The 21,226-nt window shown below is 31.8% G+C and overlaps 2 protein-coding genes and 1 non-coding gene across 3 annotated transcripts; all 3 read right to left on the bottom strand.

Moving 5' to 3' along the window:
* Positions 1-3,318: 3,318 nt before the first annotated feature.
* Positions 3,319-3,927, bottom strand: LOC131605340 (protein DMP7-like). The gene has a single exon (XM_058877711.1). The coding sequence runs from the start codon at positions 3,925-3,927 to the stop codon at positions 3,319-3,321; it is 609 nt and encodes a 202-aa protein (XP_058733694.1).
* An 11,297-nt stretch (positions 3,928-15,224) lies between these two features.
* On the bottom strand, positions 15,225-15,331 carry LOC131608389 (small nucleolar RNA R71). Its single transcript, XR_009285653.1, has one exon. It is a non-coding gene; the product is annotated as a small nucleolar RNA R71 (small nucleolar RNA).
* A 4,487-nt stretch (positions 15,332-19,818) lies between these two features.
* On the bottom strand, positions 19,819-20,427 carry LOC131605341 (protein DMP7-like). The gene has a single exon (XM_058877713.1). It carries the CDS (start codon positions 20,425-20,427, stop codon positions 19,819-19,821), a length of 609 nt encoding a protein of 202 aa, XP_058733696.1.
* Positions 20,428-21,226: the final 799 nt, after the last annotated feature.

A 21,226-nucleotide genomic window follows, 5' to 3' on the forward strand; every position in this document is an offset into this window, starting at 1 on the left:
AAGGTAGTTTGATAAACCTGCTCATGTGAGGTGAAAGGCTCTACTGATGACCGGTGATACTTGGTAGCAAGCATATGATTACTTGGTAGAAAGCATATAATGAGTGTTGTGCTCCTTGGGGTGTGGAGAATATGTATCACTTGTTGTCTATTTTTTTCTCCTTAAGATGAGGTGTATTTATAGAGGTCTCTAATACCTAAGGTTTTCTCGGAAAAGGCCACTGCCCACTTAGTCAACTGTGGACACTTGAATCCTTATTTCCAAGGGAGTTGTGGCTAGTTAATGACCTTGACTTTCTTTTTTCCCGAGAAAAATCTTATCCCATGTTTCCCATTTAGGGGTAAAGGAAAAACTATAGAGTAAGGTGATACCTCCCTTTGAGCGACATTAATTCTATCGTCGCCTCTTCTAGGACGATCCAAGGGCATCACTCTAGGCGATGCCTTTTACAAATATAGCACTATTTAGTCCCTGAGGCATGGGGGATTTTCCAGAAGATGTGGTGTTTTTCACTCACGACTAAGGGAGTATCCTAAGAATCGGTGCTTCCTTTCATGAGGTATTTGACTACCCTGGGAGATTCGGCTGAAAAGACACTAAGTCTCTTAGACAAGGGTTTAGTTAATGTCATACTCTAATTTTTACCCATAAGGTCCTACCTTATTTGCATCTACGCATTACATCAAGACCATGCAGTTGGTCCATATCTTGGTTTTCTCTCCTTGAGCTCACCTATGCAGGGATCACCAAGCATCATTTGTGTTTACCTTTTGCTTTTGTGTTTATAGCTTCAGGTTTTACTAACCTCTAATCAAAATATTAAAAATATGTTTGTGTTTCTTTTGTTTCCCTTTTATAAGGATGGGTATGAATCAAAGCATCAAGCATTATGCTTCGGCTAGGGCTTTGGTCCCTCAAGTCAAAAGTATGTGGCTGATCATTGAATCTTAAGAGTTACCCCATTGAAGCATGACCTCTTAGCTCAAAGCATAAATTTTTCTCAAAGTGCAAAAGTTCAAGTGTAAGGGAATTCCTAGCCTAGAATGAGTATCTGAATGCTATTATTTTTCATGAGTCTTAATACTAGTTTTCTCAGAGTGCAAAAGTTCAAGTGTGGAGGAATTTAATCAGTGCATTTTGATGCACATTCTTCTATAATTGTACTTAGGCATTTCTCTAGTTTGCTTTATTTATTTTACTATTTTATCATGTTTTTAGATCTAAGTTTATGTTTGCCTTTAATTTATTTTCGTATGTTGTTTTCAGCTTTAGCGATTCATTAATTTTTGTTCACTGTGAGGATCATAACTAGAGCTACATAAACTTTATGTTTTGAAAGAATTCATTATGAGTTTCATAAACTTTATCAAGTGGTTCCCATAATGTTATAACATATTTATTCAACTAGGGATATACTAACTCATAAATTTCTATTATGAGAGGGTGCAACTGAACTCTTATATTTTGAAATTTGTACCTAAAATTCTATTATTTTTCATTTTGCATCCTATGAGTTTGTTCACTTTGCACTCTTGAAATTGTTCTGCGTTGATTGACAAATTTTTGCAAAAAAAGTGTTATTATTATCTACGAGATAAAGGCGGAGAAAAAGAAACACTTTGTTTATAAATTTACAAATTAACTAATATTTATCAGTATTTGTACTTGTGATAAATACCACCTTTGGTCCTATTTATTAGTATTTGTACTTGTGATAAATACTACCTCTGGTCCTATATAATAGTACCAAATTTATGAAAAGACAAGCAAGATGACTTATTGAGTTTTGATTTGTAAAAAGTGATTGATCATTTCCCTAAAAGCGTGGTTGGGGTATTTATAAACTTAACTCTTTGACTGAGTCATTGCCGAGAAAATCAGTGCAAACGCCTATATTATATTTTAAAAATGTATCAAATAGTTATTGAATCAACCCCATCATCTATCTATCACCAATGATGATTGAAAACAATTTAATATACATTGACAATTTTCATTAAATTTTTTTGTTTATTTATCCTTTGCATGATTTAAAAAAAATAGTACTCCTGTCAGGGGCGGATGCACTTGAAGCAAATTGGGGGCTCAAGCCCCCACAAGAAAACCAAAATTTTCTTTATATTAATGTTATATTTTGTTCTATTTTGTTTTTTTGCCCCCATCTATTTACTAGCCACATCAAAGTATACTTATTCTACTCACCACACACCTTCATATTAATTTCATTTTATCTTTTTAACTCTTTCTTATTCCAATTTAATTTTTCTATCAAATCAAATCTTAACTTTATTCTCTTTGAATCTAAGTCATACTTTCCTTCCAACTTTAGTATCAACAACCATTTATTTGATCTCTTCTTCTTGTTATTGCTTCTCTACTATTTTAAATTTAAATTTTTTTATTTAATATTAATTATTTTGTGTCTACTTGTAGATTCACTCAACTATTATTTATTTACTTTTTATTTTACTTTTTATTATGTATTTTATAAATTTCATAAATTGTATAGTTAAAATATAGACTATTTTTTTAAGCCCCCAGCAAAGAAAAATTCTGGATCCGCCACTGACTCCTGTAGAATAATGAAGTTGGAAAAATAAATTTATATGATTTAAATAAGTAAATAATAAAATTTAATAAATATTTCAATTATGTTAAAATATAATAACAAATTTGAATATTTTATTGTTTAAATTTATATATAAGTAATTAGTTTTTAAAAAATTGCTCCCCTAACTCGGTGTCTTGGATCCATCATTGAATGCAGTTATGACCATTTTTAGTCAATGGTAAAAAATAATATAAATTTTAACATGAAATGTTGTTCATTTTGTTTTTTTGAATCAATTGGTAAAAAAGTAAATATTTTTTCTATTACATAGTAGTTTAACTAAGTTCCCTCAATAAATTCTATTTCATTGGTATCGTCACCTAAGATTCTATGAAATCCATATGACATTTCTATTAAAAATGCTTTCTCGATTGATTTGGCGGTCATATATTTTATATACTATTGCATATTGAGTTATAGAAATAAATATTTCTTTCAATAATATTAAATTGGTCTCGTTTTATTAACAATAATATAATTATTATAAATGAAAAGTATCAACGAAAATAAAAATAAAACTATCTAAAGATTGTTGTCATCACCAATAAAATGAAAAGAAAAGAGGTGTCTCCAGAAAAATGACACGAAACTCAAATACACAATTCTAAAAAAAATGATAGTATGTGTATGACATGACAAGAATTAAGCAAAACTCACATATTAATTGTTATTTTTCAATGTAATGTAAAATGAACGCAAAGAACTAATTAATCATGTGAGAGAGGGAAACCAATCCCATGTCTTTGTGTAGGAAATATAAAAAAGAAAAGGCTACACAGAACCCCAACCCAAATAGGCAATGCTTCCAAAAACTGTTTAGCATCCTTAGAAGGTTGTGGAGCCAAACATGATACAATATTTTGATCAAAAAGTGCAATTGCACCAAAAACTAATATAGACCCACATGCATGAAACAAATCAATGATACTTAGCTTATAGTTCCTTGCCTCTTCAACCGTAAGCTTAACTGACCCATCCATAACCCAAATACCATTCAATGTAGCAACACCATATCTAACCTTTCCTCTTTCATCTCTTAAACTATCGGTGAACGATAAAAGAAAACACGAGAGACTACAAAATGTTAATAGACATATTGTCATGATTTTGCTTGTTTCTGTATGGCATTGTCCTCTATGTGATAAAACTGGTGATAAAGTTTGGAATACTAGAACTGTTCCTGTAGGGAGAAGATTAGATAAATTTGACGTGCATTTGAATGCTCTTCTTATTGTCTTTTGTGTAGATGTTTTGGGAATTTTCCGTGGTGCATTTTCCAATAGGGGTTGTTCTAGGGTATCCACAACAACTTCCATTAAACAATAAATAAATAAAGTTTTAGAATTTGATTTTTTTTCTTGACACTTATGATATGCTTTGGTGTTTAGAACATGTACGAATTAATTCATAGATATACGCATGAAAAGGGGAACAATATATAAATGTTTAATAGAAAGTGTATGTTGGGTAAATTTTGTTTCTTTTGTTAAGGTTTTTTGTTGCATTGTCGTTTACATATACTATATTTATCATTTTATGCTTGCTACCTCAACAAAGTTAGTAATTTAAAATATATAAAAACCTATAAAACTAATTGTTAATAGTATTGTTTATGGAAAACATGAATACATTGAAAGAATGTTACTTGTTATGTTTCTTTTTGTTATATACACTACTAAAAATATGACATTTGCTTAAAGGATTCTACATCATGTATTAAAATATATGATGTGAAAAATATTTGTCAAAAGATTTTACATCAGGTATTTATTTGCAATGATATAAAATATATATAAAAAAATGAAAAATGTATAACACAGTGGCAGTATTGTAAATAAAATGAAGAAAAAAAAGGCGGTGGCAGAATTGTAAATAAATGAAAATCTTGTTATAAGGGATTTCACATCGGGCCTAGACCATACTTGATGTGATAAATAATACGCATAATAGGCCTTCACATCGGTCCAGACAATAACTGATGGTAAATGTCAAATTAGTTGGCCTTTACATCGGGCAATTAAAGAACCGATGGGAAATGTTACTCCCAATTTTCCCTAAAACCCATTTCCTTCTATACGAAGACACAAATTTCGTTTATGTATTCTTTTGAAACCCTATCCCGCCGTCACGATTCTTCCAAAACCCATTTTCAATTTAATTTAGTTTAATGGAATGAATGTTACTGATTCACTCTGATTCACATCAATCATCGATTAAACCCTAATCACTGAATGGAAGATCCATCGGAGAGGTTGGGATCGGGGGATTTGGATTCTGTCTCCGCCGCTGTTAAGACCGACGACTTCTCCATGGAAATTGATCCGCCGTTTCAGGAAAATGTTGTAACTGCCGAGGACTGGCGGAAGTCTCTCAGCAAAGTTGTCTCGTCGTCGTCGTTCTTCAAATAACCACTACTCGTGCTTTCGACACTGAGTTCGCTTCCGCTAGCTACACTACTGGTTTTGTTGTTGATAAATGTCGTGGTATTATCCTCACTAATCGCCATGTCTTCAAGCCTGGTATGCTCGTTGTGCGCTAGTTTTACTTCTGTTTCTGTTCTATTCCGTTCGCGTTAACTATTGCTAACTTCTTGTTCTCGCTTCTGTTTTGAATATGCAGGATCTGTTGTTACAGAACCTAGGTTCCGGTGCATCCTATATACAGAGATCCAGTGAGTGAGCTTTGCTTTCGATTTTCCGTTTTTATCTTATCTTAAACATAATATTCTCATTCAAAATGATTCCTCTTTTGTTATATTTTGTGATAATCAAATTTCAGCATGATATGACGGTAAAACTCATTCTGGACCTACTCAAACTATATTCTGTGCATATGTTTAAGTTCTATAAATAATTATTCTGGTTCTCAGATTCCCAACAAAAGATATTGCAGAGTGATAAAGACTTGGTGAGGGATCACATTTTCATGTTTATAACTCAAGTTCCTCCTTTGTTGAGGTAAAATTGTTTATCTGTGGCTGTATGGTGTGTTTGGTAGAGACTTCCCGGAATCTCCGTTGTCTTGACTTCCCGGAATCTCCGGTGTATTAATTTAATGAGTATTTCTGTTGTATGATTGATTGATTGATTCTGAATTCTATGTCTATTTAAATGACCGTGTTTTACAGTTTTGGAGACCTGAAGCTACAAACAGAACCTGGGACAAGTTATTGTATTCTGTAGAACAAGGGTGTTTTAAATTTAGAATACTAGTTATGTTTGAATGCTTTTATTTGCTACTGAGTTGCAACATATTAATACTTTTCTCCTGAACTCTTTAAGATATGCAGTATTTCAAGAAACAACATGTATGCTTTGCTGCAACCTCGCCTTGATGTCCTACTATTTGAAATAGTATTCCCTCTTATGTGCTTTAGGACTGCTTCCATGGATTTTGTGAGCGAGTTGGTTCTGAAACGTGGAACAGAAAATCTTCACAAGTTTACTCAATTCATAGTTGAAATTTTCAGAAGGTAATATCTTGCTTAATATAGAATAAACCGTGTTTACTCTTTTGTCAAATATTTAGGTTTGTGCACTTCTTGCTATTGTTGCTCTTTGTGACAAATTGAACCATTTGTGTACATTCTAGTCATGAGAGCTTGGCTATGATTAGATTTTTTATATTAAGAGGAATATATAGTGTTAGAGAAAAAGGTTAATTTCTAAAATTTATAGAAGTCTTCAAGTATATTTGAAAATATTTTGCATACTGTTGTGTTCCTAATTATGTCGCAAGAATACTTTGTAAACGTTCTACTTTATTACTATACCATGATATGGTTTTCATTTTCTTTTAATTATTCTTTTTTATAATTTGGAGATGATAATTTTATCACCTTTTAGTCACAAGTAAGTAAATTGCTTTTGAAATTTCATGTATGCTATTGAAATGTATTCAGATTAGGTTGTAACTATATTAGCTTAGATTTGGGTTTTTTAAATACAAATTTGAATCAACCTAAGAATTTGAGGTTAACAATTACATTAGGTTGACCAATAGATATGTCGATTATGATTTTAATCAAGTAGTAGTAAAAGAACAAAGATATTCAATTAAGGATTAATTTTCGCTCCTTAATTTTCAGGGAGTGCGTTGTGTTGTGTGAGGCCATGAAAAGAGGACCAATGATGGGCTGGGGGAAATTGTTAAAGAAAAAAAATTTGAATTGTTATCTATCAACTTAAAAAGGTGAAATCGATCTATCAATGAAAAAATTACAGGAAATGTTACATCGGGCCAAATACGAAACCGATGTAAAAACATACATTTTACATCGGGCTATCATGGAAACCGATGTAAGAACATACATTTTACATCGGGCTATTACGAACCCGAAGTTAAATATTATATATATATTTTTTTAAAAAATATTGGATTTTGTTTCACATCAGACATAATTTCAACCGATGTGGTATCATGATTTTTCACATCGGCTTGTTGCCCGATGTAAAATGTCCTGGATTTACTACATCGCTTGGATTTACATCGGACCCAGGCCCGATGTAAAATGTACTTTTCGCCCGATGTAAAAAGTATTTTCTGCACTAGTGATAGTTATTAGTTTTTACAATATTAGATTTAGATATACCTACATCAAGTTCCATTTTCTCGTAAAAAAAAAGACATATAGTCTCATTTACTTTGTAAACATATTTTTTCCTCATTTTTTTTATAACAAATAAGTTATGGTATATGATTATCTTGCATTGCATTATAATTTATTTTGTTACATATATTCAATTACACATCACCATAAAGATATTTGTGCATTCATTTTATAAAATAATATTATAACATGATATAATTAAATTTGATTTAAGGTGCATTATTATAGGTAGTTTTGGCTGCCCATAAAGCACAAAGATAAATGCTCAATAGTAAAGCAAAAGAATAAAGCACATAATATATAGAATGTTTCTCGCTTATGAGTAGGCGATTATGCGTACTGAAACCCTACCGACCGTCTAAATCAATCTGATGGCTGATCGCGGTCCACGTCTCACTTTATGCTTTCAATTTTCAACCGCTTCTCTTAATTAAGAGGGAAATCATGTCATTTTCCATGTATTCAAATTCATTTCATTCATACATCACTTTTCACTTTCATATTGACTCGATCATTAGAGTGGTAACCTTGCAGGTTAGCCTCCTCTCCACCGCATTGCAGACTCAGGACCATTGCATGAAACCCAACCCCCTTATTTACCGATCAATTTTGGTTTCACAATGGAACATTTGTTCTGTATGTGGGAATTGACTTTTGTTAGAAGTTCATATCTCCTCCATTCAAAATACGCATATTCTCCCCCGATTGCTTTCTCTAAAGTATTATGTTTTTCATCACAAGATTTGGGTGCACGTATATGAATGTAGAAAATGTAAAATACTCAATGTGGTATGTATATTATAAGATTACAAATGGAATATTTGGACATCCGACATACTTTCCTCAATGGAAAAATGTGATATGATTACCCAAATTCCAAGCAAGGGGCAAGAAAAATGCGTCTTGCATTGTGTATTCATAAAATAAACCCACATGGTATTCAAAGTTATTCTCATACTACATTTTTTATGATCATGTTAATTTATAACCTACCTCCATGGTTACGCAAGAAACACGCGTTCACGATGCTGGCAATGTTGATTTTTGGGCCTAAGTAACTAGGAAATGTTATATGCATATATTATCCCTCAATTCAAGACTTAAAGCTTTTGTGGGACACACATATAGAGGTTAATGATGAATGTATAAAATAATTATTCGCATTGAAAGCTATGTTATTTTGAACAATTATAATGTTTAGGACTACAGTAATCTATCTGACTACATTGTCAAAGGAAAGTGTGCATACCCATGTGAAGATGATATAAATTGTATGCACTTGGAGCATGGTAAGAAGATTGTGTTATTGGGCATCTTAGATTTTATAATACTAAACACCATTATTAGAAATGGAAAAAACAATTTAATGGTAAAGAAGAAGAATGTAGATATCCTTTGTTATTGATAGATGATCAATCATATGAGAATGTAAAACATTTGAGCAATCATTTTTAACTCTTTTTTTACATGAGAACTTGTCATATGTTGATGAAAAAACATCAATTTTCTTTGAAGCACCGTATTTGAAGCCATTGTATGTAGTAAATTTTATTGATGTCATACATATTGAAAATTTTATTTTCAAAAGTGTAATAGGTATGTTACTCAATGTGCCATGAAACTCTATAGATGGAATCAATGCTAAATTATACATGTAAACTATGGCATTTATGTTTCATCCTGTTGTTTTTTTTTTGTGACTGTAAAAAGTTAACTAACTTCTTCTCAATCTTTATTTGCTAAGAATTATATTTATTTATTTATAATTTGTTAATTAACATAAATTAGTGTAATCTGTTAGATTTATGCTGATGATAAAAAGAAAGGCAAGATAATCCGAAGCAGTTAATAACTCATATTTTGTGAGTTATTATAAACCTTAGTACTTGAATTTATATTTTTAATCCAATGAATTATTAGTTTATCTTAATTCATTTTATTATTTTTAAGTAGAATACAAAGAGCACGATAGATGCTCTCTTTTGTTAGTTTTTATGTGTTTGTTAATTGTGTAGAGATAACTTCTTACGAGACCTGGTCCAAAAATACTGGAGTAGTGTTATGATCCTAACTAAAGGTGGAGAGCTGGATGCAATTGAAGTTATAAAGAGATTTCATTCACTTTTCTAGGGCATACGTGGCAATAATATGCAGAAGGAATGCGTTTAAATCAAATATGCAAAGGGATGGGATCAACGCGTTAGAGGATAAAACACTTTACCATAGTACCCTCACTACAATGCCATGCATGTCTACCTGTTCCAAAGGAAAAATGTAAGACATCGCCGCTTGAATGTCCACGCCACTAGCCTATTGCAATACACTTTGTCTTCCACATGCTGATTGTACTTATCCATGCATTAGTACAAAAAAGAAGATTTTGAAGGAAATATGTTGATTCGTTTGGGCCAAAATTCACAAATATCCAACATCCCATGATCCAAGACAACACAAAAACTATATTTAGGAGTGACTATAAAAGGACCTCTTGGGGGAAATATAAAAGAGTTCAACATTTTAGAAAAAGAAACACTTAGTTAAAATCAAGGAATAGAGTGACCTGAACATAGTGAAGAACTTCTCCTTCTCATCATCTCAAGTGTATGCTACCAGTATCTGGAGTGATTGAACCCGTCTCTTGGTGATTGAAGATTTCAAGAAGATGAAGAAGTTACTCTTAGGTTTACATTTATTTTTTATTATGTGTCTAAGAATGTTTAGCATAGGATCCAGTAATGATGTATGTACTATGCTCATCATGAGCTAAACCTTTTTATGTTGAGCAATGTGAAGTTAATATGTAATACCCGTTTGTGTTAAATGATATATTGTTAGTTTTGTTTTATTATGTGTTAAACTGTCATAAATCTGTTTCTTTGAATGACAAACTTAGGAAAAGATACAAGCTTGTTGTTGTGAGAGAAACAAAAACAAGTGTATTTCATAATAAAAAGTGACTGAAAATAATAGGATATAGATATTCACTATATTAGCTACTTTATAAATAAAGAGCTACAATCATATATGGTATTTAGAATAAAACTAGACGTGTGTTAAAGTTACTAGCAAGGCTTAGAAATTTGTCTCTTTGCTTTACTGTATATGTTTATGATGTTATGGAGATACATCATAAGACCACTTTTTGACCTCCTTTGGCACGACATAATACATCATGTACACATAATTGACAAGTTTTATTAATGGATGATTGCCCAACATGCTCTCTATTATTGAATTTATTTACTCTTTTTAACTCGTCTTTAACATTATTTACTGCCAAACTGAATCCATGACAACCATCAACTATTTTTTTTCGCGCTCATGCTCATTTACAAAAGATAGTTTACAAAATTAACCTAAGTTATTTTCAACTCCTCGTGGGTTCTAAATCCTTGATATTTTATCAATTTCTACTTTAAACATACATGTATACTTGCATGTGACATCACACGTTTTCAAGCAGCGAGTTTTTGGCGCTATTGCTAGGGAGTATGTCAATCAAATAACATTTTGATTTTGCATAAAAACACTATTTATTTTTGTTAAACGAGCATTTTAGCTTCTAATATTTCCTATACTCTGGTGACACGAGAGCTGCTTAGATGTTTCATACAAGTGTTGTTAAATCGAATCTTTAAAAGGAGATCTTGAACCTGAAAGAATATTCATATTGCTTATGAGATTTTAAGCTACTGGACACGTACCAAGAACCCCTTTTTCTTTTCTTGTTTTTGACTTAGAAGAAGAACCAAATCAAGAAGAAAGAGTCATGGAAGACAATGCCATCATTGGCATTACCAATGACCGAGCAAGAAACATCAAGGATTATTGTGGACCTCCGTTTTTCGGGCCATACCTCTGAGCGGGAGAGATACGTGAACTGACTCTTTTTTATCGCTTATGCTTTCGCATTTTTGAAAATTCACAGAGTCGCCACCGACCTTTTATTTTATCCAATTAAGGAAAGGTTTATAAAAGAAACAGAAAAAAGACCTTTAAGAAATTCTGGGTAAGGGGGTAGGTTATACAAAGGGAAGGTGTTAGCACCCTTTGTATCCATGGTTATCCATGGGCTCTTAAGTTTGCTTAGCTCACTTGTTTTTCGATTACTTTTCAATTGCTTTAGAATGCTCATATGTGGTTTCAAATACCTTTGTAAATTGAATTTGTAATGATCCTTGTGCGGATGTATACAAAATGTTTGTTTATCTTTCGAAAGATGTTTTGAAAAGAACGTTAACTTTGTAATGATCCGTGTTTGGATGTATACAAAATATTGTCTTTTTGGAAAGTTTTGTTTTGAAAAACAACAGTGTATGAGAATTTTGTTTGTTTTGATTTGAGCAAGCAAACTAGGAGGTCTACCCTGAGTTGTAAGGTCTTTATCCTATTTCCTTTAAAAATCTATCCTTTCACCGGATACAAACAAAAGGTTCGATTTTGTACTCGAAACAGTAGAATTTTGACTTTGATTTTGAAAAGAATGAGAAGGGATTACCTTAAGAGGTGCAAGTGTGATTGTGTTTGGATTCAGATATTTTATCTTTGAAGTTAGTGATCTAACGGTTCAATTTTATCTTTGACATACACGCAGTTTATATTTGCTGGAAATTAAAATGCGGAAAGTGCGGAAAGTAAATCTACGCTATTACATCGATTGTGCAGGAAATGTAAACTAAGCCTATTTACATGATTTTGACATCCTATACATTTATCTAGGAATTTAAATTGCAAGAAAAATAAAAGGCATATTTTTGGATTTTTTATGATTGATTTTAATTATAATTAATGCATGATTAATTAAATTAAAATGAAGAAAAAAGATGAAAATGGATTTAAACCTAGAAATTAAGTTTAAAATATGTACAAAATATTTGTCAATTAATTTTAAAACAAAACTAATTTTTTTGGAATTTTTGAAATTGATTTGAAATTGATTTGAAATTGATTAAGCTAATTAATACATAATTATACAAATAATTATACAAATAATTAAAACTTAAAGAGAAAATTATTCAAAATATGTACAAAATTAGTCTATAATATATAAACAATATTTTATATAAAGAACAATTTTTTTTATGATTTTTTGATTGGTTAGAATAATTAAAAAGCAAATATATAAATATATACTAATTAATTATGCAAAATATTGAAATTATGAAGAAAAATAAAATATTTTTATTTCAGAAAATAAAATATTATTTTAGAAACTTAAAAATATTTTTTGTGTATTTTTTTGGATTTTTGAAACTATTTTTAATTAATTTTGCAAAGAAATTAAAATAAAAATAGAAATATATAATTAATGATCCAGTGTGGTATTTAAATAAAGTCCATGGTATAGGGCTTCATTCTGATGCGTTGGATGAATTAATAAATGAGATCTGATGGCTCAGATTGTGAGGGTCCACCACTTGTGACACGCCTGCAAACACTGAAACCAAAGGTTAATTTAAAAAAAACGCGCGCGCGCTGTTCAATGAGGTGAGGACACCTCATCGTCTTCAACCTCTCGCCAGGACCTTTAATAGCGCTTTTATGAAAAAAGCGCTGTAATTGATGAGCTTCAGACCTGCAAAATAGCGAATAGGGGTAAACCTGAAAAGAAATTTGGCGCGATATGTCCATTCGATTCGTCTTGTTCCACTGAATTCAACCATGCTCTTAATTTGTTCTGATTTTGGCTCTAACTAAAAACCCTAAATTTGAGATGGAAAACCCTAAAATGGTAGATTCGTATACAAGCATCCAAAGCTCAATTAAACTTCCAGAAACGATCTACATACCACACTAAGTTCAAATATATATCTACATCTTGCTAGATATGCGTGTGTTATGAGATATAAGTTGGTTTTAGTTTGAACAAACCGTGAGGTATAATGGATGATTCTGAGTGCTTCAAGGCTTGAAACTGATTGGGATATGTTCAATGATGATTGAGGATTGTATTTAAGTGTTTAGTTTGAACTGAAACGAGCTAGAAATTAAAATTCGAATTTTAAATTTCTTTGAAAAATTCAAGTTGTTACAAATATGTTACAAGCATTCTACTGGCTATGAACTCGTGTCTCTTTTTGATTGCTGAAGTATGATAGCTCTTTTATAGGCCAAGAGCTGCTTGGAAGTGAAGCTAAGAAGCATTCATTAGCTTTGTGGAATCTTGACTTTTTCAACATGAGTAGCTTTGCATTTAAGCCACCATGGCTTGATTTTCCACCCTCCTTCTGTTTGTACTTGGCTTGGGGCAGAGTTGAATGATTCTCTTGATGAGTCATGCTTGGTTTGTAAGCTATTCTTTATCCATCCATTTTTCTTTTTTAATTTAATCTTATATGTGATAAAATTAAATAAAAAATGAATAAAAAATGGAGTGGGCCTTGTCTTGGTCGTGGGAGGCCCATAATATTATGGTAATGATGTTTGAACCATGAAAACTTGGCCCCATTTGGAAAAAATGCATTTTTGAGCAATGTTGTTTTTATGCATTTTCCAAAATTTAGCCAACTTCAACAAGGTGTAAATCCCTCAATTTTTGTCATATGAAGGAGTTCTTGCACTTTTTGGAAACCTCAAAGAGTCCTCTAACCAATGTCTTTGGTCTCATGTCAAAATGATTTTTGATGCTCCTTGTGTGTCCTTTTGAAAAAAGTGTCTTTTTGTTGACTTTGAAAATGACCTGTAATGTCTTTGGTCATATTTTTCAAATGGTGAATGCAATAACCATGGGATCAATTGCATTTGAAAGATAATTGAATTTCCTTCAAAATGAGCTTTGGTTTGAATTTTTTGGATGAAGGATGAGAGAGTTATGATCAGTCAAAGTTGAGTTGACTTTTCAGGCAAAAACCCTAATTTTGAATCTTAGGGTTTTGTTGATTTTTGATCTTTCCTTGATGAATTATGATCATCTAATGATCAAATGATGAATCCTTTGACAAAATATGGACTTTGACAAAAAATTTCATTTTTGACTGTCTGTTGACTTTTTGGTCAAACGGGTCGTCTGTTGACTGTTTGAGCTGCTGACGGTGCGTCTGAGTGAATTGAAGTTTGAAAGTTTGTATGATGGTACTTTGAGATATATGGATGTGCATGAAATCCATTTGAGGTCTCAAAAACTTGTTTCTCCTGTAAAAACAAGAAAACCCTAGTCAGGGACTGTTTGTGTAGGAGATAGTTAAGCGTACCTGATTTTTGTGCAGTGTTGAGTCTCTGCTAATCGCGTGATATTCAGAATACTTTTAGAACAAAAATCTTGGAATTTTGAATTGTAAAAGATTGATTTTATTGATGGTACAAAACACTGAGAATTGTACTGCCAGCAGTTTGGCTGTCAACTGACTGTTCAGGTACAATCTGAGTTTCCTGATTCTGCGCCTGCAAAAAGATTTAACTCTGTACCAATTGTGTCAGTACTATTTATCTGTAAATAAATAAATAGCATGTGTGAAGTAATAAACAGTATTTGGCGTTTGCGTAAGAATAAATTCAACTGCAAGCCAAATTACTGTATAAGAAAAATTCTAAAAACTAAGTATTTCATATGTCAGGATATTTGTTGAAATAAAAATCCATGATTATATGAGACTCTTAATTTTCAGATTGGAGTTTTCTTGAAAAAAGATGCGGGCAAATTTTGGGGTATAACAATTATATTATATATGAACCCAACGCCATGAACACGGGTATCATTCAACCATAGATCACTGTAGCTCAGTTTGATTTTAAACCAATGATGTTTCAATTGTTGCAAGCCATTGGTCAATACTCATGCGCTACAAATGAAGATCCGCACCTACACTTGAGGCAATTTTTGGAGGTTGCAAGTAACTTCAAGATTATTGGCATTATAGATGATTCCTTCTAACTGAGGCTATTTCCATATTCTCTAAGGGATAGAGCTAAAGCTGGCTGAACTCTCTGGAGACCAATTCCATAACCACGTGGAATGCCTTGGATGAAAAGCTTTTAGCTAAGTATTTTCCTCCTGTAAAAAATGCTAAGATGAGGAATGAGATTAATTCATTTATAAAAGGAGATGATGAATCCTTATTTGATGCCTGGGAAAGATTCAAAGAGTTGTTAAGGGATTGTCCCCTCCATGGTATACTAATATGTATCCAACTAGAAACATTCTACAATGGATTGGTCTTATCTTCAATAAACATGCTTGATGCATCTATTGGTGGAGCTTTGCTATCTATTTCCTATGAAAAAAGGTATAAATTGATTGAAAGTATTACGACCAACACCTACCATTGGCCAGTTACAAGAGCCATTATTGACTTTACTCAAAATAAGCCAACTAGTGTTTATGAAGTCATTGAAACCACGACTCTTGCTGCTCAAGTGGCTCAGGCTCACCAAATGATGAAAAACATGTTGTCGAGTCCTAACGTGCCAGCAACTCAGCCTATGAAAGTTGTGACTGACACATCAGAGGTTGACTATGTCTATTATGGAGGTTCTCATTTATTTGAAGATTGCTCAACAAATATTGTTTCTATTAATTATGTGGGTAACAAAAAATACAATAACCCCTACAACAACACATACACTTAGGAGTAGCGTAATCATCCAAACTTCTAATGGAGTAACAATTAAAACCAACTTAAACCATTACGTACCTCAAGCACCACAAATTCCACCTGATTTTTCTGTACCAAACTATGTTGTGGTTAATCAAGGGAATAACCAACTGGAAAATATTTTGAAATCTTTCATACAAGAAACGAAGAACCAATTTTAAACTCAAGGTGTAAGCATAAAGAACTTAGAGAATCAAATCGGGAAAATTGCTTCAGTATTTAGTTCAAGGACTATGGGAGCACTTACAAGCTCAACATATACTCCATCATTTATTTATGGAGCCAATAGTATTGAAACATGTAAGATTATCAATCTAAGAAGTGGAAAAGAATGTGAAGTATCGACATCAACAAGGGAAGAATCACCAACAGAAAATCCGATGACCCTTGTCACTCAAGAGGCGGAAGCATCTGAGTCTACTGAAACTACACCTATGGTGGAGCCTACTGAGGAACATGTAACACAAGATAAATTCACTCCGAAAGCTCTTGACATGACTTCAAATCCAGAAAATCAGCCAACTGACATGCCAAACGTTAGCAGACCATCCAACTTTGTTCAAGAAAGGTCCCCACCTCCTTTCCCTTAAAGAATTCCAAAGGCTAAAGAAGGGAAGCAATTTGGTAATTTCATAGAGATTATGAAGTAGTTTCATATCAACATACCATTGGTTGAATTCATTCAACAAATGCCAAACTATTATTAGTTCATGAAGGGTGTTCTTAGACAAAGGAAGATAGTGAGAGAATTTGCTACTATGGCATTAACTCTAGAGTCCAACCAACTCATTAAAGGAAAACTCTTACCTAGGTTAAAGGATCCTAGATGATTTACTATACCATGCAACATTGGAGAGTCTTTTGTGGTAGAGAATTATGTGACCTGGGGGAAAGTATTAACCTCACACCTTTGCCTATCTTCAAGAAATTTTGTATTAGAGTTTCCAGACCAATAACTATCACCCTTAATCTAGCTGACCGAAGCATTTTCTACCCATAAGGGGAGATTTAATATGTGTCAGTAAGGGTTGATAAGTTTGTGTTTCCAGCTAACTTTATCATTATGGATTTTAGTGCTGATGAAGAAACTCCAATCATGTTGGAAAGACCCTTTTTGCTACAGGAAGGACATTGATAGATGTAGAAAGAAGAGATCTAACATTGAGAGTCAATGGGTAGCAAGTGGTATTCAATGTCTTGAATACATTGAAATATTTAAATTATGTTCCTCGTGGACATATGTCGAACACGATGCTCCGACAACAGGTTCGACAAGATATACCAGAACCAACACTAATATAACAATATAAGTTGTGCAAGTTGATGAAGCTGAAAACGATAAATAGCTCAGAGAATTGGTAACCCAGTACAGTGAAACCACACATACGTTTAGAGGATTGAGTCCACAACCCAAAGAAAGGAAATTCACTATTAGTGGCTTATTACATTTAAACTTACAAGCAACAATAAACTCCTGCTGATCAATGCCTCTTCTTAACACTATCCAATGACTTTCAATTTAGAGCCTCTTATTAAATCTGAGAATCCAATCCGCCCATTTTATTTCTCTATCACATAACCCGTGATAGGAGATTACAGCCATTAAACCCTAGTGATCAACTTCAATTAACACGTAGAATGATGTTTAGTTTTACAACTCAACTAGACAAACATTCTATGCCAAGTTACTTAAACATATAGGTGTACACATAGATTCTACACTAATCCTATCAGGGAATTAGCATGGAATACACGACACAAAACCTAACACTCTGAAAATCTTCAATGTGTATACTTGAGTGCTTGAATTCTAAAGTTGACTGTGTCCTCCTTATATAGCAGTTCTTCTAGGCTTTTCTTCATGGATTTGAGATTTGATTTCGTCCAGAAATATTATAGATTCTGTTGGATATTTGATTTTCTCCTTGAATATCTCCGACAAAATATATGATTTGGTTTGTTACAAATTCAAATTTTAATCTCTTTAAATTTGATTTGATCTTCACAACTGTCCAACAAATCTTATAATCATATTGTTAACTTAATAACAATAAAATATGATCCAATATTTGATTAGAGAGTCTTCCAAAATGCAACAAAAGTCCTGATTTGTAAGGCCTATATGTCGAGTAACATGCTTGGACATCGTATCCAACATGTGTACCTTTTGCATCTCCATACAGCTTTCGCAAGCTAGATCAACTTGAACACTTTGAACACTTCTTCCATGTTGTTGTTTTGCAAAAATACAGCCAATCCAAAGGACCAAATCACAAAGAACTTAAATCCCCCCGTTGGCAAATTATGGGAAAACAAATATTCAAGATATAACACTTTGTTAAAATCTTCAAGACATAGCACTTTGTTTTGAATAGAACAAGTGACAACCAGTATAATCATTGCCCTTCATCCACCAGTAGCAACATTGGTCTTCATCAGAGCATTCAACAGCATAACCAACATTATTTAGTATATTAGAATATAAGCACAACAGCAGTAGTCAGTAACATCAAGATCATATGCTTTCACATAATCAATTCAGTTGCTCTAAACCAAATAGATAATCCAACTTGCAATCATTCACATGCTTAGTCATGCATGTACCTAGTTAGTAGCATGCAATCATTCAAAACTTAGTCATGCACAACACATTCAATTAGTATTTAATGATTAGGATTCAAGATATACTCACACAAGTAAACTAACTTTTGGTTCCGTTTGCACAAATACAAGGGCCAGATGTCCGGCCCGATGCTCCAACATGGAGCACAACATTAGTACTTCAAGAATAGGCAGTACTAAACAATCACCAGGTTTACCTGCACATAGCATATACACCACTTCTCCTTATTACTCCCCCTTTTTTTTCCATAATTTGGCAAAGGGTTAGCTCTTCAAGAAAGTCAGCATGCACAAAGACAGTCATGCAAGGTTAGTATGTTAGAACATACACGCCAGAATATGAGAAGGAAAAATCACCAGAATCAATATCCAAATATGCACAATTATTATTACATAACCCGGTCTCAATAGGCTAAAATGTCATTATATATCCAAGTTAAGGAACCATAAACATGGAAAAAAACTGACAGAGCTTTTTGGAGACTACTTTCTTCAATTTGGTCTTCAATCCATCTTGAGTCCATGAAAGTGACCCAATAATCATCTTCCTCAAAGTCATTATCTTTTATAGGAGTTTTCTTCACACTCTTTATTTTTATATTTAACATAAAATAGAAAAATCTATTAAAATATAAAATAGAAAGTCTTCTTCAATCCACACTCTTTATTTTTATATTTAACATAAAATAGAAAAATCTATTAAAATATAAAATAGAAAGTCTTCTTCAATCCACACTCTTTATTTTTATATTTAACATAAAATAGAAAAATCTATTAAAATATTTCTTATATTTTTCAATTCAACTTTTTTGTAATTTTTTTAAAATTGTTAATTTTATAAATATTAACTATTTTTTTTACCATTATACATAAATATAAATTAATGTTGCCACTAGGAATTGAACCTCAGATCAACAATTTATACTTATTTAACTTTGGATACTTGTTGTGTGCAAAAGTTCAAAGTCCAGGACCTAATTAATAGCAAAATCTTGTCTATCAGAAATACAACCAAATGTCAAGAATAACCCTTTGCCGATTCATGGGGTCCAACAATCAATGTCATTGAAGAAGCTTTGGACAACCAGTTGATTAGAGATGTCAGAGAGTACTAACACGTATCTTTTCACGCAAAGATTACTAATTAAAATAATTGATTTTTTTAAAAGATTGAACGACGTAATTAAAAGATAATAAAGATAGTAATTAGTCCTATCAAATGACTAAATTGAAATTTATAGATTTTTTAAGAAAATAAAATAATGGCAAATGCAATAAAAATAAACACAATATTCAAATATATTTACAATTTTTAAAAAAAAATCAAACAAACTTGCAGTATAACAATAACTATTTTGCAATGTAAAATGAAGACAAAGAACTAATTAATCACGTGAGAGAGGAAAGCCAATCCCATGTCTTTGAGAAGGAAATAAAACAAACAAAATACTACAAAAAATTCCAATTCCAATAGGCAATACTCCCAAAATCTTCTTAGCTTCCTCAGAAGGTTTTGGAGCCAAACATGCAACAACACTTTGATTAAAAAGTGCAATTGCACCAAAAACCAATATAGACCCACATGCATGAAACAAATCAATAAGCCTTAGCTTATATTTCCTTGCCTCTTCAACATGAAGCTTAACCGTTCCATCCATAACCCAAATACCATTCAATGTAGCAAAGCCATATCTAACTTTTCCTCTTTCATCTCTAAAACTGTCTGTGAATGATAGAAGAAAACACGAGAGGCTGCAATATGATAAGAGACATATTGTCATGATTTTGCTTGTTTGTGTAGGACACTGGCCTCTGTGTGTTAAAGCTGGTGATAATGTTTGAAATATTAGAACAGTTCCTGTTGGAAGAAGATTTGCTAAACATGTTGTGCCTTTCAATGCTTTTCTCATGGTCTTTTGTGTTGGTGTTTTGGGAATTTTTTGTGGTGCATTTTGTAATAGAGGTTGTCGTTCGATATCCACTTGAAGATCCATTGAAAATAATAATAACTTATTTCTAGTTTGTTTTTCAGATTCTTGATACTAACTCGATGTTTTGGTGTTTAGGACATGTACGAACTAATTCATAGGTATAAGCAAGAAAGTGGAATGAAATATATATGTGAAAAATTGAAAAGTTAGGTTGGGTTCAATTTTGTTTATGCGTTAGGTTTTTGTAGCTTGGTTGTTTGTATATGCTATCTTTGTCGTTAAATTGTTATTATTTATGGCAAGAAATAGGTTACCAGCATTAGTAATGAATGGTGAGGGGAAAGATGGTTACATCTTAAAAAGTTACTTTGTTTTTTTGTTGAATATAATGTTATTTTTCTTTTTTGTTATCAGTTATTTATTTTATTAAATTTAGAGACATTTTTGTCAAAAAAGAAAATATTAAAATACATAATCTATTAAGTAAAATTGTAATGCTGTATTTTTTTAAATTTTATATATATATATATATATATATATATATATATTATTTTTTAATAAAAATGCATACACTTGTTCATTTTTGTAATCTATTATGTATTTATTTATCAACTAGAAAAAATAACAAATTTATAAAATTAAAATAAAAAATATTTTTATAAAGAAGATAAATGGAACCAAATCAAATGATTAAACTCAAGTTCCATTACAATAATAAACTATTAAACTCAACTTATTAAGTTTTGGTTAATAATAAACTATTCATAAAATTTTTGGCCGAAACAATTTTAACTATATATATATATATATATATATATATATATATATATATATATATATATATATATATATATATATATAT

This window comes from Vicia villosa, linkage group LG5, assembly GCF_029867415.1.
Source record: "Vicia villosa cultivar HV-30 ecotype Madison, WI linkage group LG5, Vvil1.0, whole genome shotgun sequence".
Lineage (NCBI taxonomy): Eukaryota > Viridiplantae > Streptophyta > Magnoliopsida > Fabales > Fabaceae > Vicia > Vicia villosa.